Source organism: Chiloscyllium plagiosum, chromosome 4 (genome assembly GCF_004010195.1).
Source record: "Chiloscyllium plagiosum isolate BGI_BamShark_2017 chromosome 4, ASM401019v2, whole genome shotgun sequence".
NCBI lineage: Eukaryota > Metazoa > Chordata > Chondrichthyes > Orectolobiformes > Hemiscylliidae > Chiloscyllium > Chiloscyllium plagiosum.
This window is the reverse complement of record NC_057713.1, coordinates 135,341,236-135,364,309: the sequence shown is the minus strand read 5'-3', so window position 1 is coordinate 135,364,309 and position 23,074 is coordinate 135,341,236. Positions and strand designations below refer to the sequence as shown.

Here is a 23,074-nt window from a genome sequence, read left to right as displayed (position 1 = left end):
CTGCATTCTTAAAAATCATCCTTACTGTCCTATTTTGACACCATCACCTTGATAAATTGTTACAATCTCTCCACCTTAGTTTGTACAGTTTTGGATTACTTATTACTTTGCTTATACACTCTGCATGCAAATGTTATACCTATCATGGGTGTAGGTTTGCTCACTGAGCTGGAAAGTTTACTTTCAGACGAAGCTCCGGAGGCTCACTGAAGATGTTACCTAGTATGGCGATGAAACATCTGAAAACGAACCTTCCAACTCAGTGAGCAAACCTACATCCAGAACCTCAACCCGAGCTACAAATCTTATCAAAACTCACTTATATCTATCATGTTATTCCAGTCAAATAAAAACCAAACAACTGCAGATCTATTTTTGGGATGGGGTGTGGGGAAGTGCTCAGTGGGTCTGGCAGCGTCAGTGAGGAAAGATCACAGATCATCTTTCCGGTCCGGTGACTCTTCCTCTGGTGTTTCTTCACAAATGTTGTGGACCTGCTGAGCTTTTTGTTCCTTGTTATTCCAGTCATTTGATTTGTCTCCAGTACCACCCTTTTTTTTTGAATATTTTGTAATCATCTCAGTTTCATTTTATCAGATTATAGGTCATTGCTTCAGCTGTTGATACTTTACACTCACACTTGGTCTCCCACAGAGATTAATTATTCGACACTCCACTCTCACCATTTGTATGATCTTTTGATCGCTCTGCCCATAAGTTCTGTGTGCTTCCCTCTCATCTGACGACAGAGCAGCACTCTGAAAGCTTGTGATTTCAAATAAATCTTTTGAACTATAACCTGATGTCGGGTGATTTGCCTTCTTGACAGTATGTACATGCAGAGGTTTAAAGAGGCTGTTTAGAGTTGCAGCTAGTGGAGTTTCAATGTTGGCTATCAATAGCTTTGTTGCCTGTGGTTAGAATGGTTTCCTTTGAAATGTCAAGCACAGAAACCATTTTAACAGAGTATGTTTAATGTCAAAGTCTTCTGCTGTCCAGAGTTCATCAGACAGGGAAAACTGAGAGGTTTACTTTGATTAAATCTTTTACTTTTTAATGACCCAGGAGTAGTTAGGCTCAAGCAGCAGCGCACTAACCCAGGTGGACCATTGCAATACTCAATTTTATTATAACCATAGGTAAGCATCAGTGTTCCTGGTCTGACCAACAGTAATTGTAATTATAGCATTGCTTCACATCGCTAGAAGCAGATGTTGGGTGATCACAGGAACATACACACAGCTGCACTTAATGTTTACACAATTATATCTATATGCAAAAGCAAGCAGGAAGGAGTAGCATCAGAATCTCCAGACATAAATAACTATCATTACCAACGTAACGTTTGGAAAATTCTGTGCGCCTTAACTAAGATCTCAGATTTCTGAAAATTCTTGTGAGAAGAACCAGAGGTTCTGATGGTCTTTTGATTTTTGGGATCAGATTTTTCTAATTGTGATTTACTAGTACAGATTTCTGCTGCTAATAAAAGTAAAAACAGACAAAATACATATTTGTAATTTTTTGACAGCTGACTGAGATTCCCTGGGAACATGTCAATAATTGTAGATCTCCACAGAAAATAGTTTCAAAACCACTGAGGTATGACAGCAGTGCTTCACTGTGTATTAATGAGATATCTCAAAACTCTTTTTCCAAACAAATTTGCTTACAAGTTATAATTTTTACCTCAGATGTAGACTTTACAGCAGTCCAAAAAAAATTCAAATTTTCCCTTTCTGGTTATGACAAACAATAGAAAGGACACTACCCCAATTCACCTGACGAAGGATCAGCACTCAAAGTTTGAGATTTCAAATAAACCTGTTGGACTACAACTTGATGTCTGACTTTGTCCGCCCCAATCCAACATCTTCACGTTATCAATTCAGTTTGATAGGGAGTGGGCCCACAGCAAAAACTGTTCTAAGTTTGTGCTAATTGTCAATCTCACCAAGGCATGCCACAAGAATAAATGGGATTGGATGAGGAAAGGTTACCTTTTTAGAAACAACAAGTCCTCAGAATTTAGAGATATGGGAAGTTACAGTGGAGATTGATACCAAGTAGGTGCAAGGGGCTCTTCTGTAGCAGAAGTCATCATTATATAGATTGGTCAAATTCATCCACGCCGATCAGACATCCCAATCTGACCTAGTCCCATTTGTTAGCATTTGGCCCATATCCCTCTAATCCCTTCCTAATCACGTACCCATCCAGATGCCTTTTAAATGTTGTAATTGTACCAGCCTCCACCAGCACCTATGGCATCCTTTTCCATACATGCACCACCCTCTGCAAGAAGAGGTTACCCTTCAGGTCCTTTTAAAATCTTTCCCCTCTCACCTTAAACCTATGCTCTTGAGTTTTTGACTCCCCCACCCTAGAGATTAAAAACCTTAGCTATTCATCTTATTCATGCCCCCCTCATGATTTAAAAACCTTTATGGTTCTCTGAATGCCTTGTTTATTTTGGCCAAGTTGAAGTCAGTCCTAAACAAGAAAGAATATAATCAGCGATAACAAAACAGAACTTTCATCCTATTCGCAGTTGGTTATTGTATAACTACACAAACTGTAGAGAAGCACACTCATCAAAATGGTTCATTTGCTCCATTCCCATCATTCGCAACAGAGAAAGGATTTGGGTAAGAGGCCAACAAACATATTTACAACATCCAAATAGACCTCATAAATGAAGCATTCACTGAGAACATTTACACTGGGCTCTACTTTCCATGTGCTGCCATAGTTGTCAGCTGTGGTTTGCCTCAAATCTTATTGCAAATTTCAGGGCCACAACCTTTACCTGTCTTCCTCTTCAGCATTCAATAGAAGATGTAAAATGTAAACCTAATACCAACTTTGAAGGCTAAATCAATCATGAAAACATGATGTAAAAGGGGGAAATTAACAATATTGAACTTAGTATTTCAAAGTAGACTACAACTGAATTGTAGCCCCGATTACTGATCTCTGATATAAAAACAAGTAGCCATAATGACCCTATAACTTAAGCTACAAGTACACCCAATATTCACCCATTTCAAAGAAAAAGAAACTAAATTGAAAAGCGAAGGGACAAACACTACTGTTGAAAGTACAAAACTATGCAGGACATTTGTGCGAGTACCTGAAGGAATGTCCTTTTACTTGAGAAATTTTGAATGCCTGTCTCTTCACTGCCTTCTTTCTTTCTCCTGTTTCACAATTTTAAAAAAACTTTAATCTTTCCCTTTCCTGTTACTATGCAAGAGATTATACTGACTACCTACTCTAGTTTGGAGATTCCAGTTCTCTTTAAGTGGGCAAGAAATTTTAGTACAGCTAAACCTTTTCAATTAGTAACCACGTTGTTGTAGGGTGTGGTACTGAGGGGTCTAATCCACACTGATTTTGGTGCTCATTCTGTGCCCAAATTCCTCACCACCACAACAATAGTTAGCATGCAAGTGTAATGATCTAATCCATGCAGTTTTCTTTCTTTATTCCTTCACAGGATATGGGGTCACTGGCCAGACCAGCATTTATTATCCATTCCTTTGAGAGGAATAACATCTGCAATATTCAGCTTGTTAACTTTTACAGTTTTTGTAGAGAATTCCTTGGTTCAACAGTGCTATTATGTAGAAAAGGACAATCCAAAAAAAGTTGAGACTGCATCAAGTGCAGTTAAAACTGATTTGGCTGATGGGAAAAATATCACATTGGATCTGTTAAGAGTTGTTGAAAGCTTAGTGTTGAGATTGACATCAGAAATTTTCAATTTACTGCTGGCTAACAAAACTGGCACCTATTTATAAATGCTGAAAATGTGCTGCTGGAAAAGCGCAGCAGGTCAGGCAGCATCCAAGGAGCAGGAGAATCAACGTTTCAGGCATGAGCCCTTCTTCCAGCAACACATTTTCAGCTCTGAGCTCCAGCATCTACAGTCCTCACTTTCACCTATGTATAAATGTCTGTTTAAAGTTTGCATATCCTTAGGGTAGAAAGTTTCAACATGAAATGAAGATAAAATGGCTAAATAGGAAATGTGTGGAGAAATTAGTTTCAAATTTATGAAAGATTTAACTAGCAGTTCAATAGGGATAAGTAACAGAGGGCAATTAAAGAACGTATTATGACATTCGATTGTGTATTTACATCCAATTATGTTATATATGTGTATATTACAGATATATGAAGTGGACAGCAGAGAAGTTCAGTTATATGGGAATGTTTTTTCAGTTACATTACAAGGCAGAATCTAATGAAAGCAATATTTAGCTTTTGAGAACAGGTTAATGTGTGATATAGATACAGCTGATGAGTTAAACAAATAGCTTGTATCAATCCTTGCTCCTGAAGGCAATGACAGCTGCAGTACAGCAAAATAAGCACGCAATTAAAATAGTCTCAACAGAAGCAGCTAAATTTGAAATGGTTTCAGCTGAAGGTAATGCACATAATGCAGCAAGTTGTAGAACACTTTCAGCACTGTGGGGCAACACAGAACAGGAAAGATAAAATGGGAGCTACTTTCTCATGTGCAGCTGAAAGAAAGGAACTTATGGTCCTATTACTTATGAACTAAAAGCTTGGTAACTGTAAGGTATCTTGGTAACACAGTCAATGAATTTGGCATTGTGAAGCTGTTAGAAAATACAACATAAGAAATGATATACAATCTGTGATCACTTGCTGACTTTGATTGTTATCAGAGATACCGGAGTGACTTTAGGATGTTTACAACCTGCCTGTGCTCTTTGGGAATTATTGGTCAGAATAATCCAACTGATTCTGCATACCTGCACATGGGATTTTCAAAAGGCAGTTGATAAAGCATCACAGAGGTGGCTTTTGAAAACAAAAATGACACGATCCAGTATTATAGTATGCATATTATTGGACGAGTTGCTGACTGAAAACAAATTAAGCATTTGGTTAGAAGTAATAAACAAATGAGAGATACCATTACACTACTGGGTGGACTCCACACCTCACCATTTGGAAGGGTAGAGGGGAACAAATTTGCAAAACAATTATAGAGGTACAAAAATGATAGAGTAGTCCCAAACAAAAAAGTTTAATTATCCTAATATAGATTGAGAGATTGACACATTAAAAGGCACAGAGGAGAAAGGAGGGAGGAATTTATGAAGTGTACTCAGGAGCATTTTTTAAGAGCAGAAAACTGTGCCAAGACAGACTTTTCTGGATTTGGACCTGGAGAATGAGGTGAGTCAAGGAAATCATGTGTTAGGAAACATTTGGACGACAATGATCATATTACCATGTGACTGCAGATAGGAGGTAGTTGTTGGGCTGGGGTTGACAAGGTCAAAAGTCACATGACATTAGGTTCCAGTCCAACAGATTTATTTGAAATCACAAGCTTTGGGAGCACTTCCCCCTTCTCAGGTGAAGTCATATAGGCATACTCTAGAGTGATGCTAACTTTTTTTGGGGGTTGGAGGAAGAGAAAGCCAATTTCATTAAGGCTAGTAAAGATGCGGCTCAGGTTGGCTGTAAAATACTTTGAGAAGTCCTCTGGTTCTAACATGTAAGCCCCTTTCTTTCTCATTAATGTAGGGCACAAACGGATCAAGTAAAGCCACTCTTGGATTTACGTAGGACAGGAAAAAATAACATACATAACAAAGTTAATGGACTGCAGTTTGATTTACACACGTTGAGAGAGAGCTGTGTGTACCAGATGTCATTTAATGCACCCAGCCCAAAACCAAGCATCTGGCATCAGCAAGTTCCAGACATCTATAGATTAATGCAGATATATATCAATTAAGGATGAAGATAGATTTGGAGACAGTTTTTCATTTCAGCTTTAATGTTTGCATGGTGAATCTGAGAGGAGCACAGGATAATTAACTACATTTATAAGATTAAATTCAAGACTTATTTAACTCCAGCAAATTGCTTTGAGAAATGCAGCTACAGAGGAGCTAAGTCTGGTGGAATCATAAGAGTGCCTAGTCCTATTGCCATATTCTATCCCTATCCCAAAAATGGATTTCCCTCAAGCGCTCATTCAATTTTCTTTGGAAATAATCACCTTGTCTCCCCTTCCAACAACTTCACAGGTAGAGTTCCAAGTGATTACCACTTGCGATGTAAAAATTCAATTCATCATTCACCTGCATCTCTTGCCTAAAACATTGAACTTGTATCCCCTACTCTTTGTTTCATTAACTAAGGGGATAACTTCTCTTTGTTTACCTTATCTTGCCCTAATCTACGATGTGGAAGTGCTGGTGTTGCACAGGGTTGGACAAAAGTTTAAAATCATACATCAGGTTATTGTCCAAAAGGTTTATTTGGAAGTACTAGCTTTCAGAGTGCTGCTCCAACATCAGGTAACTAGTGGGGCAGAATCATAAGACACAGAATTTTTAGCAAAGAAATCACAGTGTCATGCAATTACAATGATATATTGAACAAACCTAGATTGCTTAACAGGAGAACTATTCCAGACTAACCTTCTAGCTAAAACTCCCCCTCCACCGAGAACTATTGTGGTATATCTCCTCTGCATCCTCTCAAAGACCCTGCTTTTTTTTTTTTACTCAAAGTGTGACCAGAACAAAATGTATTTCTCCAGCACGACCTAACCTGAGCCTTATAAATGTTCGGCATTTATAAGTGTTCAGCTTTTGCTCAATTTATGGAATTCCAAGATTCCATTGGCTTTGGTAATTTCTTTCCTAATCTGCAGTCATTTTGGAAGTCCTATGCGCATACACTACAATTCAGCACAAAAACAGGCTCCTCGGCACACCAAGCCTGCACCAATTCCATTCCTTATTTAAATCCGCTACTTATTGCCCACACATGAATTCTATCCCACCGTTCACCTCCTGTTTATGTGACTATCAAGATATGCCTTAAACATTGCTAACACGCCTTCCACTACTACCGCTGGCCATGTATTCTAGGCACCCACCACCCTCTGGGTGAAAGATTTTCCCAGCACTTGTCCCTAAACTTTCCCAATCTAACCCGAACGTGTGTCTTCTGGTTGACCTTTCCACTCTGGGGAAAAAAGCCTCTGACTATCTACCCCTCAATTTTGTAGACCTCTATCAGGTCACCACTCAGCCTTCAACTTTCCAATGAAAACAGAGTTCATTCAATCTCTTCTCATACCTAAAATCCTCCAGACCAGGCAACATGCTGGTAATCCTTCGCTACACCCTCTCCAAAGTATCCATGTCCTTCTGGTAGTGTGGCAACCAGAACTGCACACAATATTCCAAACGTGGCCTAACTGAAGTTTTGTACAACTTTAACATAACTTGCCAACTTTTGTATTTGATGCCTCAGCCATTGAAGGCAAGTGATCTGTACGCTTTCTTGACCACCTTATCCATCTGTGTTGCCACTTTCATTTGCATGTGAATTTGATCCTACAAAATGCATCGCCTTGCATTTGTCAGGATCAAACTCCATGTGCCATTTCTCTGTCCAGATCTGCAATTTATCTATATCCTGCTGTATCCTTTAACAATCCTCCTCACCATTTCCAACTCCACCCATTTTAGTGTAATCTACAAACTTACCAGATCACTCACATTTTCCTCCAGATCATTTATGTACATTACAAACAACAAATGGATCCCTTGGTCCTCTGACCTTACACCACAGCATTCAGTTTATATTGCCTCTCCCCATCCAGAATACAACACCTGCAGTGTCTGCCATACTTCTCATTTTAAAAGTTTAACCTTAGAAATGGATGGGACTCAGAACATTTAGACAAGTTAATACAGATGGTCAAGGATTGTAGTTATAGTTCTTGACGTTAGGTTAAACTTCACAACATAAGAATGAGGAGGAGTCTCTCAAGCCTGCACCGCTATTTAATACACTCATGACTGATCTCATCTTGTCCTCAACTTCACTTTCCTGCCCGCTGTCCAGAACTTTTCAATCTGCTCCCAATTAAATATTGATCTCAAAATTTCTCTAAATCCTAGCATTCAAGGTACTTTTCGGGAGTGAAGTCAACACCTTCATGGCCTTTTGAGAGAATTTCTCCTTATCTATTTCAAACCTTACCCTAAAATTATGACCTCACATTCTTGACTGTCCCACATGAGAAAACATCCTATGTCTACTTTTTCAATCCCCTTTAACATCTTACATACCTCAATTGTATCTCCTTGCATTTTTCTAAACTCCAGACAGTACAGCAATAGACAATAGGTGCAGGAGTAGGCCATTCGGCCCTTCGAGCCAGCACTACCATTCATTATGATCATGGTTGATCATTTATAATCAGTATTCTGTTCCTGCCTTATCCCCATAACCCTTGATTCCACAATCTCTAAGAGCTCTATCCAGCTCGTTCTTGAAAGTATCCAGAGACTTGGCCTTAAGTTTCTCCTCAACTCTGTTCTAAATAGCCTACCCCTTATTTTTAAACTGTGCCCAGAAACTACTTTTTTAAATGCAGACATTCAACATCTTATCCAAACTATATGGTAAACAAAAAGCCACTGAAGTTCCACTAAGGGGGAGAAAAAAAACTAACTGCAGATGGAAATCTGAAACAATAACAGAAATTGCTGCAAAATTGCAGTGGGCCTGACAGCATCTGTGGAATGAAATCAGTGAATGTTTCGGGTCCACTTGTGTGTGCATGTGTGTTTGTGCATGCGCAGTAGGGGCGGCGGGGAAGAGGGGGTGTCACTGAATCCAAAACGTTAACTGATTTCTCTCCGCAGAAGCTGCCAGATCTGCTGAGACTTTCCAGCAAATTGGTTAAAGAGGGAATTTTTAATTATTAATATTACATCATTCTTTTACTGGAAGGAATTATAACATACAATTGTCTCATCTATTTTTCAGTTGTGGATAATATAAAGAAAGCTGAATGAAGGAAAATCTTCATATCAGGGAGAGAAAAATTTGGGGAATGGGACAAACTCAAAATAAAAATCTGTCAATTTCTTTTTATACCCTTCAGAAATGTTCATGTGGTTAATTGCAAGCATTGCTCTGGTGTTAGTGAAAATACAGGCTTTACCATCATAGGTACTGCTTTTGCACTGTTTCAAAGAACACTTCAATCAAAATTTAATAAATCTAGTTTACTGCATCTCCCAAAAGAACGCGCATCATGCTACTGAGGGCATTGCAACCACATGGGACCAGGTAAGTGGACAAGCTTGATAAACCAGATAAACCAGATCATTTTCCTGTCAATTGTTTTGCTTATGCTTGTATGCAGCATAAAGGTCAACATCTTAATATGTGAGCAGAAAATTACACTTTAAAATGATACCGACCTTCTTCTATAGGCTCTTCTGCTGCCTCTGGGAGAGGTACTGCTTCTGTAAAATAGCAAGAACAAGAACGCTTTAGCCTCTGTGAGAGGTACAAGGAAAGCTGAGGAAGTGTGCTAAAAGCATAAGAGTCATGCTATTTCTTTCTCAATAGAAGCAAATGAAAACAAGCAATTTGTGGAATGGCAAGAAACAAAAGTAATTAGATTAAACTAACATCCACATTACACAAACCACACATGATACAACAGTATTTATAGCATGAGATAGCAGAACCTCTTCTTACTTTTTGTTGCCATTGCTGGTACCAAACAAGGCTCTTTGGTATTTGCACATTGTGGCATATGGTCAGTTATCAGATTTCACCCAAAATGACAGCTGCGGCAGAGCTGTGGCCTCGATCGGTCTGGGCTTGGGGGAAGGCAACCATAGGGAAAATTAACTTTTTGAGGAAAAAGAAAATGGCCATGGATTGCACACCAAATTACAGCTCAATGACTCCGGCTGCAAAGTGTGCAAGACAAAAAGGTGAAATAAGACCAATTCTAATATCTTCTAAATAACCTGCCAACTAAGCATGAAGATGTTCAGGTGAGAGAGATACTGAAGTATAGGTGGGTACAAATGGAATTGTACTGGAATACAACTTCAGCAAAATACCTTTAAGCACACAACTCCAATAAAGAAAATTCAGGCATGTAAAATTACAAAGAGGACAGGATAAGATTGAGGACAGCCAAGTCAGACAAACCTTGGATTTCAGATTCCACATCCAAGTTCTGAGATCCATAGGCTGTTGTAAGTAATAAAATTGACATTTTGTTAGTAATATTCACCCTTAACTTCCAGAAGATTGTTAGATTTTGTTTTAATAATAAGGAAAAACTATGAAAGGTAATCTCAATGCAAACCTGATTGGCTAGCTTCATCTGTACTTTCAAGAACAGGAGACACCTCTGAAAAATAAGAAGAGGCCACAGTAAAAGGCAGCATACATATAAAATCAAATTCTCTTCTTCATGTAGGATTCATAAAATTTCTGAGCCCATCAATAGACATTATAGGACTGAACTAAATGTATATAAACCGGAATATAAGAATCTGAACAAAGAATGAAACAGAGATTCAGCACAGCTAAAAATACTAAATACTGCTGCACAGATTCAGAAGAATTGGTGGATACAATTTAGTTACCGGCTGCAAGATTCTTAACAGGTATTTAGTCATGCAATGGAACAAAAAAATGAAATTGCTGGTGTAACTCTGCAGGTTTGGCAGCATTTGCAGGGAGGAAGCAAAGTTAATGTTTCAATCCACTGACACTTCATTCGGACAGATGCTGCCAGACCTGCTGAGTTTTGCCTGCAATTTCTGTTTAGTTTCAGATCTCCAGCATCTGTGGTACTTTCTTTTACATATCATAAAATGGGGTGCTCCCTTTCCCTTTTACAGAATAAAATTTTCTTCATGTAGAAAAGAGCAAAAAGATGCTGGAGAAACTGAGGTCAGGCACTGTCTGTAGAGAGAGAAAAACAATATTAATGTTTTGAGTCCAGTGATTTCTCATATTTCTTGACAGTCTGTTTCAAGGTCCAGTTCTTACTGGAGGTCATTTGCATGCAACTTAAATCAAATTTAGGAATTAAAGCTGACAATTAACTTGCTTTGGTGGGTTGATATACGAAATAGTCACTGTTTTGGTTCATTTGGCATTCCGATCAAAACTGATGACTGATAAGACTGAAACATACTGGCAGTGCTGGACAGCAGGACAGATAGCCCTAATCCTGAAATCCGATCAAGTTGGCAATCTGTGCACTAACTGCTAGATGCCTCATAACATAATCATGAAATAAATGTTTAAAGATGTAAACAAACCTTGTATATCTTCTGTTCCTGGGACATATTCTGTTTCTTCAGCTAGTAGGAAGGTTTAAAAACAGTCAAGCTCCAGATTTATAATGATATTTTCAATTGCTATTTCTCCTCTCCAATACTCATTAGAGCAGAAAGAGTGATGGACTTGTTTTCAGGGAACAAAATATTTTATTACTGAGCCTGCAATCTTTCATTTAACCGTAAGGCGACTATTAATTTATTTTCTTTGTAGGGTCCAGAGATTTACAAGAATGATCCCAGGGATGAAGGGCTTATCAAATAAGTAGTGGTTGAGGACTCTGGGTTTGTACTTAATGGAATTTAGAAGGATTACCAGAGATCTGGCTGAATTTACAGAATATTGAGAGGCCTGGATACACTGGACGTAGAGAAGATGCTTCCACTCGTAGGAGAGATCAGGACCTAAGGGGATAACATCAGAGTGAAGAGACTCTTTAGAAATGAGATGAAGAGGAATTTCTTCAGCCACAGGGTGGTGAATCTGTGGGACTCTTTGCCGCACAGGGCTGTGGATGCCAAGTCATTGAGTATATTGAAGACAGAGATAGATTGGTAAGGGAATCAAGGGTTATGGGGAGAAGGCAGCAGAATGCAATTGAGAAACATATCAGATCGAAAAGCAGAGCAGACTCATTGGGTCGAATGGCTTAACTTTGCTCCTACATTTTAAGGTGGCCTTGTGATAGAACCTAAAGTATATTAACAGCTGTTTCACTTTGCTTAGAATTTAAAGATCACATTTGTTTGTTGAAAGGCAAGAAGAGTGACAAGGCACTTACCATAAAACTCTTCCACTGTATCTTCATGTTCTAGGTCAACGTCTGCTAAAAGTGAATCAAAAGTATTTTTTTTTAAAACTTCCCAATTAACTCCCCCAGCTCTCCCTTCAATGCTGAGAAGACTCTTGCCAGGGCACATTCCAGGTTTACTGGCTGTCTTACAAGTACTTACAAGCACGGTGGCACAGTGGTTAGCACTGCTGCCACGCAGCACCAGAGACCCGGGTTCAATTCCCGACTCAGGCAACTGACTGTGTGGAGTTTGCACGTTCTCCCCGTGTCTGCGTGGGTTTCCTCCGGGTGCTCCGGTTTCCTCCCACAGTCCAAAGATGTGCAGGTCAGGTGAATTGGCCATGCTAAATTGCCCGTAGTGTTAGGTATAGGGGTAAATGTAGGGGTATGGGTGGGTTGCGCTTCGGCGGGTCGGTGTGGACTTGTTGGGCCGAAGGGCCTGTTTCCATACTGTAATCTAATCTAATCTAAAAATCTAATCTACTTTGCAAAGCAAACATTGTTACCATTCATTTGACAACAAATTGAACACATTTATGTTCAGGTACACAAGCAGCTGATCTAGACATCACGTTCCTGCCCATCAACAACTTTTATTTAGATAGGCCTTTAACACAGCAAGGCATCAAACAAAATTTGACACCAAACAATCTTAAAAATAACCAACTGCTTGTCTATATATTTAGAACTCTAGCTACGAATCTTTTCAAAAGCATTGCACCTTGGGACATTAGACCTCAATAGAAAAATAATTAACAACTGACCAAAATGAATACATCTTTTTGAATGTCCAATTAAAAAAGCCAATTGATTAAATGAACAAGTCCAAATTAGCTTGGCTCAGTCAGTAAGAAGCAACAAGCAAGCCGAGGACACAATAAACAAAACACACTTTTTGCATAAAGACAAGTCATCAAGATTGAATTAGCAACTGGTAGGAAGCATCAACAAAACCTGATCTTCAAATTTCCTCCTTGTTGAAAAATAATGCTGCTTGGTTGCAGTTTCATCATCTTGGATTTGAAGCTTTATAGGCAAATGCCACAATTCCTTCCAACTGACTGTACAGAATTGAAATACTGCACCCACTCCATTTTGGTCCTGTCACCACTTTTACTAAAAGTTCTGACAATCTAAGGTCTGATCTACTGACCCAACCAAGTTGACTGACTACAGTAATTCCCAAGCTGTCTCTCCGAGCCAGGAAACTGTCTGTGTTGAAAATAACATGACAGATTATACAATGCAAAGTTCAGCAATGTTGAGCAAGAGAAATGCTGTTAACACTTTTCATCTTGTGTTCAACAGAAATAGCAGTTGCACTAATAATCAATTGAAGGTTAGTACAGGAGGCAGCTACGCAACCATCATGTTTGTGCCAGCTCCAAAAACAGCTACCCAGCCAGTCCCATTTACCAACCCTATATCTGCATCCCCTTCAATTCATCACTTTCTAATATATATCCAGCTCTCATGTGAAATCACCTATGGGATCTGCCTCCAGCACTCGCCCAGGCAGTGTAGTAGGACTCACAGTGTGGGTCATGGACACAAGCTTGAAGCTGCACACTTTCACACCCAGGGCCTTTTGCTTTGTGAACAGAAAGAAAAGGTTCATGTGTTGCACCTTTTCAACTCCATAATAGCTTGGGTGTACAGCCATTCCCTATGTACTCCCATGGTAATGCCGCCATCAATCAGGACTCTCCTATAATATAGTTTCAATTAATGCACTCAGTGAAGTTCCTTGCTATTCAGTGCTGATGAGTACAAGACAGAACAACATGGCCCTTTTTACAGCGATATACCAACTTCACACAATAATTGAAATGTGGGAGAATTCACATCAGGGCAGAGAGAGGGGGAGAGAAAGAGAAAGAGAAAGAGAAAGAGAACGAGAGAGAGAACGAGAGAGAGAACGAGAGAGAGAACGAGAGAGAGAACGAGAGAGAGAACGAGAGAGAGAACGAGAGAGAGAACGAGAGAGAGAACGAGAGAGAGAACGAGAGAGAGAACGAGAGAGAGAACGAGAGAGAGAACGAGAGAGAGAACGAGAGAGAGAACGAGAGAGAGAACGAGAGAGAGAACGAGAGAGAAAGAGAGAGAGAGACACACAGAGTGCGAACCGGCGGGGGGGCAGGGGGATACTTAATATGATGGACAATGTTTCGGTATGATTGAATTCCACGATTCATGATAACATAAGATTATATTTATAGCATATTACATTCTGACGGCAAAAATATTGTTTCAGCTTACTACGGTCAGACAAGCTTTAGGTAAAAAAAAATCTAAAGTTAGATGTTGCTCAGCATTTATGCCCCATTTTAACAAAGTCCATTTCCCAGCAATTCTAGTTCACTTTCATCTAAGAACTTTCATAGCCTCAATGTTCACTTCTTCTGTGCAATGTCACAAGGACAAACTTGAATCTAGTCTGGGATCCATGTTAGTGTGAAACCAAAACCAGGCCATATCCAATCTGCACTTCATTGGGTAAGTTCATAAAGGAACACACTTGACACTGGAGACAATTACGGAGATGGGACAGTAAGTTTTACAGAAATTGAGGGTTAGAAAATGTAAGATAAATTGTAACTGACAATGCAGTAGGGGGGAATGAGTCAAGCAGTTACGTAAAAGAGGAAAGAACAAGAGTGAGATGGAAGGCAAACTGTAAAAAGACAGAATAAGGAAGAAGCAAAGAACAAATATAAAGGGGAGATTATTGATTATTTTTCTACTGTATAATTTACTATACCAATTTATGTATTTACATGGTACAATACCAATCATGGAACAGTCTGCACTGCAGTGTACCATCAATAAGGTGAAAGGTCACTACTGCTCAACAATTTCACAACACCGACACCAATTAAAAGGACAATAAAACAAAAGTGGTGAATGTACAAACTTGTACTACAAGTCATATTTACCTTCAGTAAATTTATCGCTCTCCGACAGCTCTTCATCCATTTCATCTGCAAGTAAAATATAGGATTTAACAAGTGGCATAATCATATCTGACAACCAAAAGCTAGTTTGTCCCCAAGAATTTATATATAAAAGTTTGTTTAATTTTAGAATATGAGCCAACTTTTGCTCCTAATGGCTAAACAGCAGCAGCAGCTTTTTATTATCTTTGCATCCAGGCTGTGGTTTTCTGTTAGTAGTTTTGCATTGACTGTAAATTAAGTAGGCAAAATGACACCAAATGCTATAGTGGGGAACTGAGAATTGCATGAAAAGGGCAGATAAACAACCCTTAGCCAACAGATGACCTCTCATTCATTGTTTTTGCTCCAGAGATGTGGATGGAATGGAATCGTGGAATGGTCTCCCATGATGGGGTAGATGGGTTGCTAGAACAATGAGGCATGCTTTAGGCCTGAGATGAGGAGAAATTTCTTTACTCAGAATTCTGAATCTTTAGAAATCTCTGCCCAAGTGTTCTGCAGTCATGTGGCCTTTTATGCCCATTCAAAGAGATAAATTGGGCATGTGTGTAATGTCTCATTAGAGACACAAAACCTCAGTCAGGGTAGCAGTTCCTCATCACTGCACTGCAAAAGCAGCTGGCATTTTGTTCCCAAGGCTCTGCAATAAAATGTCACATTACAATCTCTTATTTAGAGAGTGTGCTCTACCACTGATCATGCTCACACAATAAAGCTCAATGCCTCTTGAAATTTAGCTGTAGTAACCTGGTGTCAAGAACTCAAGACTGATTCAAATTCCTGAACCACGGACACTCCCACAACTAATCAAACTGCTGCCCTTGTCTTACCGCACTTTACTAAAAAACCAAAAAAAAGTCATTCACACATAAAATAAAGTTGACCAATTTTAAAAAGTTCAAACTACATTTTAAACGTCCAGAATACGACTTCCCAATGGATACCGAATCTATTCATCCAATTAAATATTTAGAAAGAGCAGCGGAGAGAATGACAAAGTAGAATTTTCAACACACCCCAATAACAAAATAAATCTTTCTCTTGGAATACCCATGTGAACGGACCAGGTTTATTCTTATCAGAAGCAATTAAAAGCTATAAACCACTGAACATAAATAGCTGTGCAATAAGTACGTAAACAAAGCATGTACTACCTTCCTGGTCCACTTGGTCAGAGAAATCTTCAACTTCAGATTCATACAATCCTGAAAAAAGTAACAAATGTACCGTGCTGAAAGTCAAAGTAGCATTGTCTAACTACATGCATCATCCTAATTCAGAATATGTAGATGTATAAGTGATATGGTAATGAAAAGAGTTATATCAAAATACCTGGGGTACATGTAATGATTTCTTCCCACGTCAGGTTAAGTCCATCATGAAGACAGACAAGAAAATAATCTTCAAATTAGAAGGAACAAATCATGAAGTTTTTAATTAGAATGTCAACTTTTATGAAGAGTGTTGGAGAAACTAAAGTCTGGCGGCATTTGTGCGGAAAGAAACTGAGCTAATGCTTTCAAGACTAATGCCTTTTGACTGGAAATTGAATGGTGGAAAAGTCATTGGTCTTTTCTTGCTGGACTAAGGCCACCATTACCAATAGGTGAAGCACTATATGCACAGGATTAAATGTTTTGTTCGAATGTGACGTGGGTGGGGATTGGTTAGGGATATTGTACAGATTAAACGAGCTCAGGGTCAGTGCAGTCACACACATCTAGTCAGTTAGCACTTTCTTGACCAGTAATTTTCAGTTCACTGACTTCAAGCTAGGGTACAAGGAAAGCCATCAAAACCTAAATTACCAAACAGATACCAGCTGGAATATTAACACACTTTATGCACATGGAAGGACATTCTGACAACTTCATGTATACACTAACTGTTCCTTCCAGCCACCTTAGATGGTATTGTGCATCAGAAATATGTACCACATTTATGCTATTGAATAGACAGTAAAGGTGTAGGGCTGAAGGGCAGAGCGGGGAATTATTAAGGGAGATTGAAGATCAGAAGTGTCACAGAACAAAGGGAGATTAATGATGCTTAACATAGGAACAGAGGTAGATCATTCAGCCCTTTGAACCTATTTTCATCATTTAACGAGAGCATGGCTGATCTGTGATCGAACTGCACACACTTGCCTTTGGCTCATATCCTCTAATGCATTTGCTTCAAGAAAGACTTCCTATCTCTGATTTAAAATTAATAATTAATTCACTGCCATTTGTGGAGTAGTGTTCCAAACTTATCTCAACCTGTGCACGTAGAAGTGCTTCCTAACATTTCTCATCGCTAATTCTCAGACTATGCGGTTGTTGATGTGGTGTATATTCGTGGGCCAATCCAATGCAAGTCCATGGCCCAAACCCAAAAATGATAATGATGGTGGAAAAGGGACAATCAATCACTTTGCAAGAGATATCCAAGTACAGTACCAATTAGATCATGGACCATAATATATACCTGCACTTTCTTGTTCAGACACCACCTCTTCAGGCTGAAGTTTGGCATCATCTATGACAAATAGCTTCAGGTTAATATATGAGCGATCACGCATCGTGGTTAAAGTTCATATGTTTACAGGTAAAGGCACAAACCTGAAACAATATCATCAACATCTTCCTCAGTCACTTCTGATGTTTCTGAAGGGAAATAAAAAGTGTTTCTGTAACATTAATGACTTTTCACCACATTTTTGATGATTATATGGATGACAGATATGTAATAACTACCTAGAATTGTGTCTTCTGGTACAACTGAAACTTCAGGCCTAGAATCCTCTAAAAGAGAAAGATACTAATAAAAGGCTCAAGTACAAGGCTAAGTCCCTTGGGCCGGATGAGATTTATCCTAGGATTCTCTGGGAAGCCAGGGAGGAGATTGCAGAGCCTCTGGCTGTGATCTTAATGTCCTCATTGTCTACAGGAATACTGCCAGAAGACTGGAGGATAGCAAACGTTGTCTCCTTGTTCAAGAAGGGGAGTAGAGACAACCCTGGTAAATATAGACTAGTGAGCCTTACTTCAGTTATGGATAAAGTGTTAGAAAAGGTTATAAGAGATAGGTTTTATCATCATCTAGAAAGGAATAAGTTGATTAGGAATAGTTACCATGGTTTTGTGAAGGGTAGGTCATGTCTCACAAACCTTATAGAGTTCTTTGAGAAGGTGAACAGGAGTATGAGGGTACAGCGGTTGATGTGATGTATATGGATTTCAGTGAGGCGTTTTGATAAGGTTCCCCATGTAGGCTATTGCACAAAATACGGAGGCATAGGATTGAAGGGGATTTTGCAGTTTGCATCAGAACTTGGCTAGCTGAAAGAAGACAGAGGGTGGTGGTTGATGGGAAATATTCATCCTGGTGGTGTACCACAAGGATCTGTTTTGGGTCCACTGCTGTTTGTTATTGATATAAATGATCTGGATGAGGGCATAGAAGGATGCGTTAGTAAATTTGCAAATGACAATAATGTTAGATTATATTAGATTCCCTAAGCATGGAAACAGGCCCTTCGGCCCAACAAGTCCATACTGACCTCTGAAGAACAACCCATCCTGACCCATTTCTCACATTTACCCCTGACTAACGCACTTAACACTATGGGCATTTTAGCACGGCCAATTCACCTAACCTGCACATCTCTGGACTGTGGAAGGAAACTGGAGCACCAGAGGAAACCCACGCAGACACAGGGACAATGTGCAAACTCCACACAAACAGTCACCCAAGGCTGGAATCGAACCCTGGTCTCTGGTGCTGTGAGGCAGCAGTGCTAACCACTGAGGCACCATGCCTCCAAGGTCGGTAGGGTTGTGGATAGAGACTAAGGATGTTGTAGGTTACACACAGACATAGATAAGCTGCAGAGCTGGGCTGAGAGGTGGCAAATGGAGTTCAATATGGAAACGTTTGAGGTTGGTTCACTTTGGAAGGAGAAAAAGGAATGCAGAGTACTGGGCTAATGGTAAGATTCTTGGTAGGGTAGATGAGCAGAGAGATCTCAGTGTCCAGGTACATAGATGCTTGAAAGGGATCAAGTTTCAGAACCACGAGATCATGCTGCAACTGAACAAACCTCTGGTGCGGCCGCACTTGGGAGTATTGTGTACAGTTCTGGTCACCGCATTATAGGAAGCGTGTGGAAGTTTTGGAAAGGGTTCAGAGGAGATTTACTAGAATGTTGCCTTGTATGGAGGGAAGGTCTTACAAGGAAAGGCTGAAGGATTCGAGGCTGTTAGAGAGAAGGTTGAGAGGTGACCCCTTGAGACACACAGAAGATTAGATAGGGTGGACAGTGAAAGCATTTTGCCTCGGATGGCGATGGCTAGCACAAGGGGTCATAGCTTTAAATTGAGAGGTGATAGATCTTGGACAAATGTCAGAGGTAATTTCTTTACTTGGTAGTAGGGACATAGTAGACTCACCAACTTTAAAGACATTTAAATGGTCATTGGATAGACATATGAATGAAAATGGAATAGCGTAGGTTAGATGGGCTTCAGATTGGTTCCACAGGTCAGTGCAACATTGAGGGCCGAAGGGCCTGTACTGCACTGTAATGTTCTGCAATAGCCAGCATATTGGTCATCACTTTCAATCAACAAAACTTTATAAACTATACTTAATGCAGCAAAATATCGAAGATGTGTTCAAGACCCAACAAAATGATGGTTGCTATGCAACAGGAGCAGATACAAAGGAGGGTTAATTGAAAGTTGAAATTTGTTTTTATTCTGGAAAGGTTCCTTCAGTTTTGAAAGTAGCAAATGTAAATCGACTATTCAAGAGGGGAGAAAGACAGGAAACACATAGCTTTTCACAGAGAAGATGCTGGGTGTTAGATGCTAGAATGGAGGGAGCTATAACTGGGCACTTTGAAAAATTCAAGGTAATCAGAAAGAGTTGTTTTTGAGAAAGGGAATTCACATTTGACAAATTTATTAGAGCTTCTTGAACTGACGTACTGTGACGAGGTTGACCTAAACATCACAATGCAGACTGACTGTACATTTATGGATACAGTGAACAGAAGTGTAAAAAGAATTTTGGCATTTACTGCTAAAGGAATGGAGTATTATAGGAGAGAAGTGTCGCAGCAACTATACAAAGTATTGGTGAGACCACATCTGGAGCACCGCATACAACTTTGGTGCTCTTACTTGAGGAAGGTTGTAATTGCATTGGAGGCAGTTCAAAGATGGATCACTACGTTATTCAGAGATGAAAAACGTATCTAATGAGGTCAATACACATGTTTAGAAGGATGAGGTATATAAGATTAGATTTAATTGAGGTATATAAGATGCTAAAGGGGACTGAGAAAGTAGATGTAGGGAGGATGTTTCCCCTTGTGGGGAAATGTTGAATGGCTGAACAAAGAGACCTTGGAGTGCAGGTTCATAGCATGGATGGGTTGGACCAAAGGGTCTGTTTCCATGCTGTACATCTCTATGACTCTATAACCAGTAATTATTATAGGATAAGAGGTAACAGATTTAAAACAGAGATGAGGAAGAATTATTTCACTCAAAGGGTCTCAACTCTATGGAATTTATTACCCCAGAGTGGGGTGGATGCTAGGCACTGAATAAATTTGAGGAGGAAACAGATTAGTTGTTAATTTCTAATTGGGTGAAGGGTTATGAGAAACAGACAGGAAAGTGGAGTTGAAACAGAGATGAGATCAACCATGATTGCGTGAAATAGTGCAGCAGGCTTAAGGGTCTGAATCACCTACTCCTGTTCCTAGTACTTATGCTCTTATGAGAGAAACTAGTTTTGGAGGCTGGAAAAATCTGTTTTATTTCCATTGAAATGTTCCATGGAAAAATCAGTTTTGTTTACTAGAAAAGTGAACATTCAATGATGAAGTCTCATTGATTTAGCAGCTATTATAAATGCTGGAACATACTCATCATATCTGGCAGTATCGGTGAGGAAAGAAAGAGTTAACAATTCAAGTCTATGACCATGCACTGGTCCTGGTCCAGTTCTGATAGATCAAAGATCAAACACAATTAACTATTTCTCTCTCCACAGATGCTGCCACACTTAAATCATTATTTGCAGCAGGTATTTTTTCTATTCTAGATTTTCAGTTTCTGTAGTATTCTGCTTGTGTCCCCAAAGGATCATGTCCTTAAAGGACACTTTAGAATGAAATAAGCGATTAACTCATCCAATTAAGTTACTAGAATGGGAATTGCTAAGTTATTTTACATGTATAATCATTGATTAAAACTTCACTGAGTGCCATTACTTGTGGAATAATTTACAAGAACATATATTCACACAGGCAAGAGCAACAAAATATTCAGAATGAGACAATACTTAGGACAGCTCTTTACTAACTTCATATCTCAAAGCTATGTGTACTTTATGGAGCTCTCTGGGCTCATCCCAGGTGCTGCATTATAGACACTCTTATTTTAAGTTAGTATCTGACTGGACAAGTTAATCAAATGCACATGATTCTACCAAATATGTTAATCATCTTTCAATTTTTGTACCTTGCATCACTCCCTTGTTGCAAAGACAGACAAACTGAATTGTTAACTTCACTTCTGTTGACAGAAATACACTGCCTGTTTAGCAAATTGCATATTGTGACAGTCGAAAAGATGGATCTTTGGCACAAAGGAAAATCAGCATCTCAAAGTCACAATTCAAGTATTCCATTATCCAGCACCATGTAATGCTCTCCTACCAACAGAAATTATTACACTAAATAAATTAATATAAATAAAATTGCATGGAGTACCTAGAACCTCCGATCCTTCAGACACTTCCTCTTCCATATACTCAGACTCTTCTATAAAAGAGATTCACCGATTTATTAAAATCGAGGATACAACATCCAGTTGAAACAATCACAGAGTATTTATAATCAGTAAAGATATTTGCACATAAATGCATGATCTCCTCTTCTACCACTTTAAACTCAAGAAGAATTCTATTTAAGGAACGGAATGTTGATATTTTAATTAAGTAATTAAAAGTGATGTACAAACCTCGAGTGTCTGCTTCCACAGGTTCAGGCTCAACTGTTTCATCTCTAACTTCATCTGCAAACGGAAAGCAGAACCTTGCATTCTATTACTAGATTATTAAAATTGAATCGCAAGCACAGATTTCAATTTCTTCATCTCGAAGCAAACCACCGTATAAGCATCTGCATTTACATTTATATGTTTCATCAATCACATGTACAACCCAGAGGGAATGCAGCATTAAACACACTATTGAAAAGAACAGACAAGATGATCAAGATGATCAAGAACTATTATTTATTACTCCCTCTTGGGAACATCTCCTCAATTCTTCAAGCTTTTGATTTCTCTCACAATCAGCTTCAGTTTCTACACTCCTCTTAATGGCTTTCAATTTTTATCTTTCAGTGGATGCCTCCATTGTCCCTTGCACGGTCACAGATGATTATACCTTTCTATAATAATTTCCCTATCCCAGATGTGTATCATATCATCTTTAGGACCATCTCGTGCATCACCAACACCAAACTCTATCCACAATCTTGTCCTTTTACGTCTCCAGAGCAGTCTTCTTTCATCATGTTAAACTGCAGTCAGTGATAAACACAATCTAGTCTACCCTTCAGAGGAAGCAATGCATTGTGTAAAGACAGAGTCTCCTCTGTCCTCACCTACATCCCCATCAGTCTCTTGCATCATCCTTAAACACTTCCACCAACTCCAACTAGACCCCACCACCAAGAACATCTGAACTTTTCCCTCCCCACAGCTCACTGCCTTCCGCAAGGACCGTTCACTCAGATAGTCCTTGGTAAGCCCACCAAATCCTTATTCCCCACCCGCCCACACCCCTCACCTCCATCCAGGGTCCCAAACAGTCCTCCAGGTGAGACGGTTTCAGCTGCCTCTATTCCAACCTAGTTTACTGAATCAGTACTCTACATCTGAGAGACCGAATGTAAAGTTAGGGAATGGCTCACCGAGCCTCGCAGCTGGAACTGCAAGGGTTGACCAGACCTCCCAGTCACTGCCCATTTCGATTTCCCCAATCATCCCTTTCCAACATGACCATCCTTGACTTCCTGCATTGACAAAACAAACCACAGTGCCTACTAGAGGAACAACACCTCATCTTTCATCTGGGC

General features: G+C 39.4%; 1 protein-coding gene across 8 annotated transcripts in view; it reads right to left on the bottom strand.

Moving 5' to 3' along the window:
- The window catches only part of unm_hu7910 (un-named hu7910), a 225,457-nt gene that overhangs the window by 102,628 nt on the left and 99,755 nt on the right, over positions 1-23,074 (bottom strand). For 6 of the 8 annotated variants that reach the window (XM_043689310.1, XM_043689302.1, XM_043689309.1 and 3 more), the window contains 11 exons: positions 21,951-22,004; positions 21,701-21,751; positions 17,535-17,579; positions 17,401-17,451; positions 16,086-16,136; positions 14,911-14,955; positions 11,963-12,007; positions 11,163-11,204; positions 10,196-10,240; positions 10,036-10,077; positions 9,288-9,332 (listed from right to left, as the gene is read on the bottom strand). In XM_043689310.1, the coding sequence (XP_043545245.1) occupies positions 9,288-9,332; positions 10,036-10,077; positions 10,196-10,240; positions 11,163-11,204; positions 11,963-12,007; positions 14,911-14,955; positions 16,086-16,136; positions 17,401-17,451; positions 17,535-17,579; positions 21,701-21,751; positions 21,951-22,004 (516 nt within the window). The remainder of the gene's footprint in view (positions 1-9,287; positions 9,333-10,035; positions 10,078-10,195; positions 10,241-11,162; positions 11,205-11,962; positions 12,008-14,910; positions 14,956-16,085; positions 16,137-17,400; positions 17,452-17,534; positions 17,580-21,700; positions 21,752-21,950; positions 22,005-23,074) is intronic. The other 2 variants (XM_043689304.1, XM_043689307.1) reach the window with 2 other exon arrangements.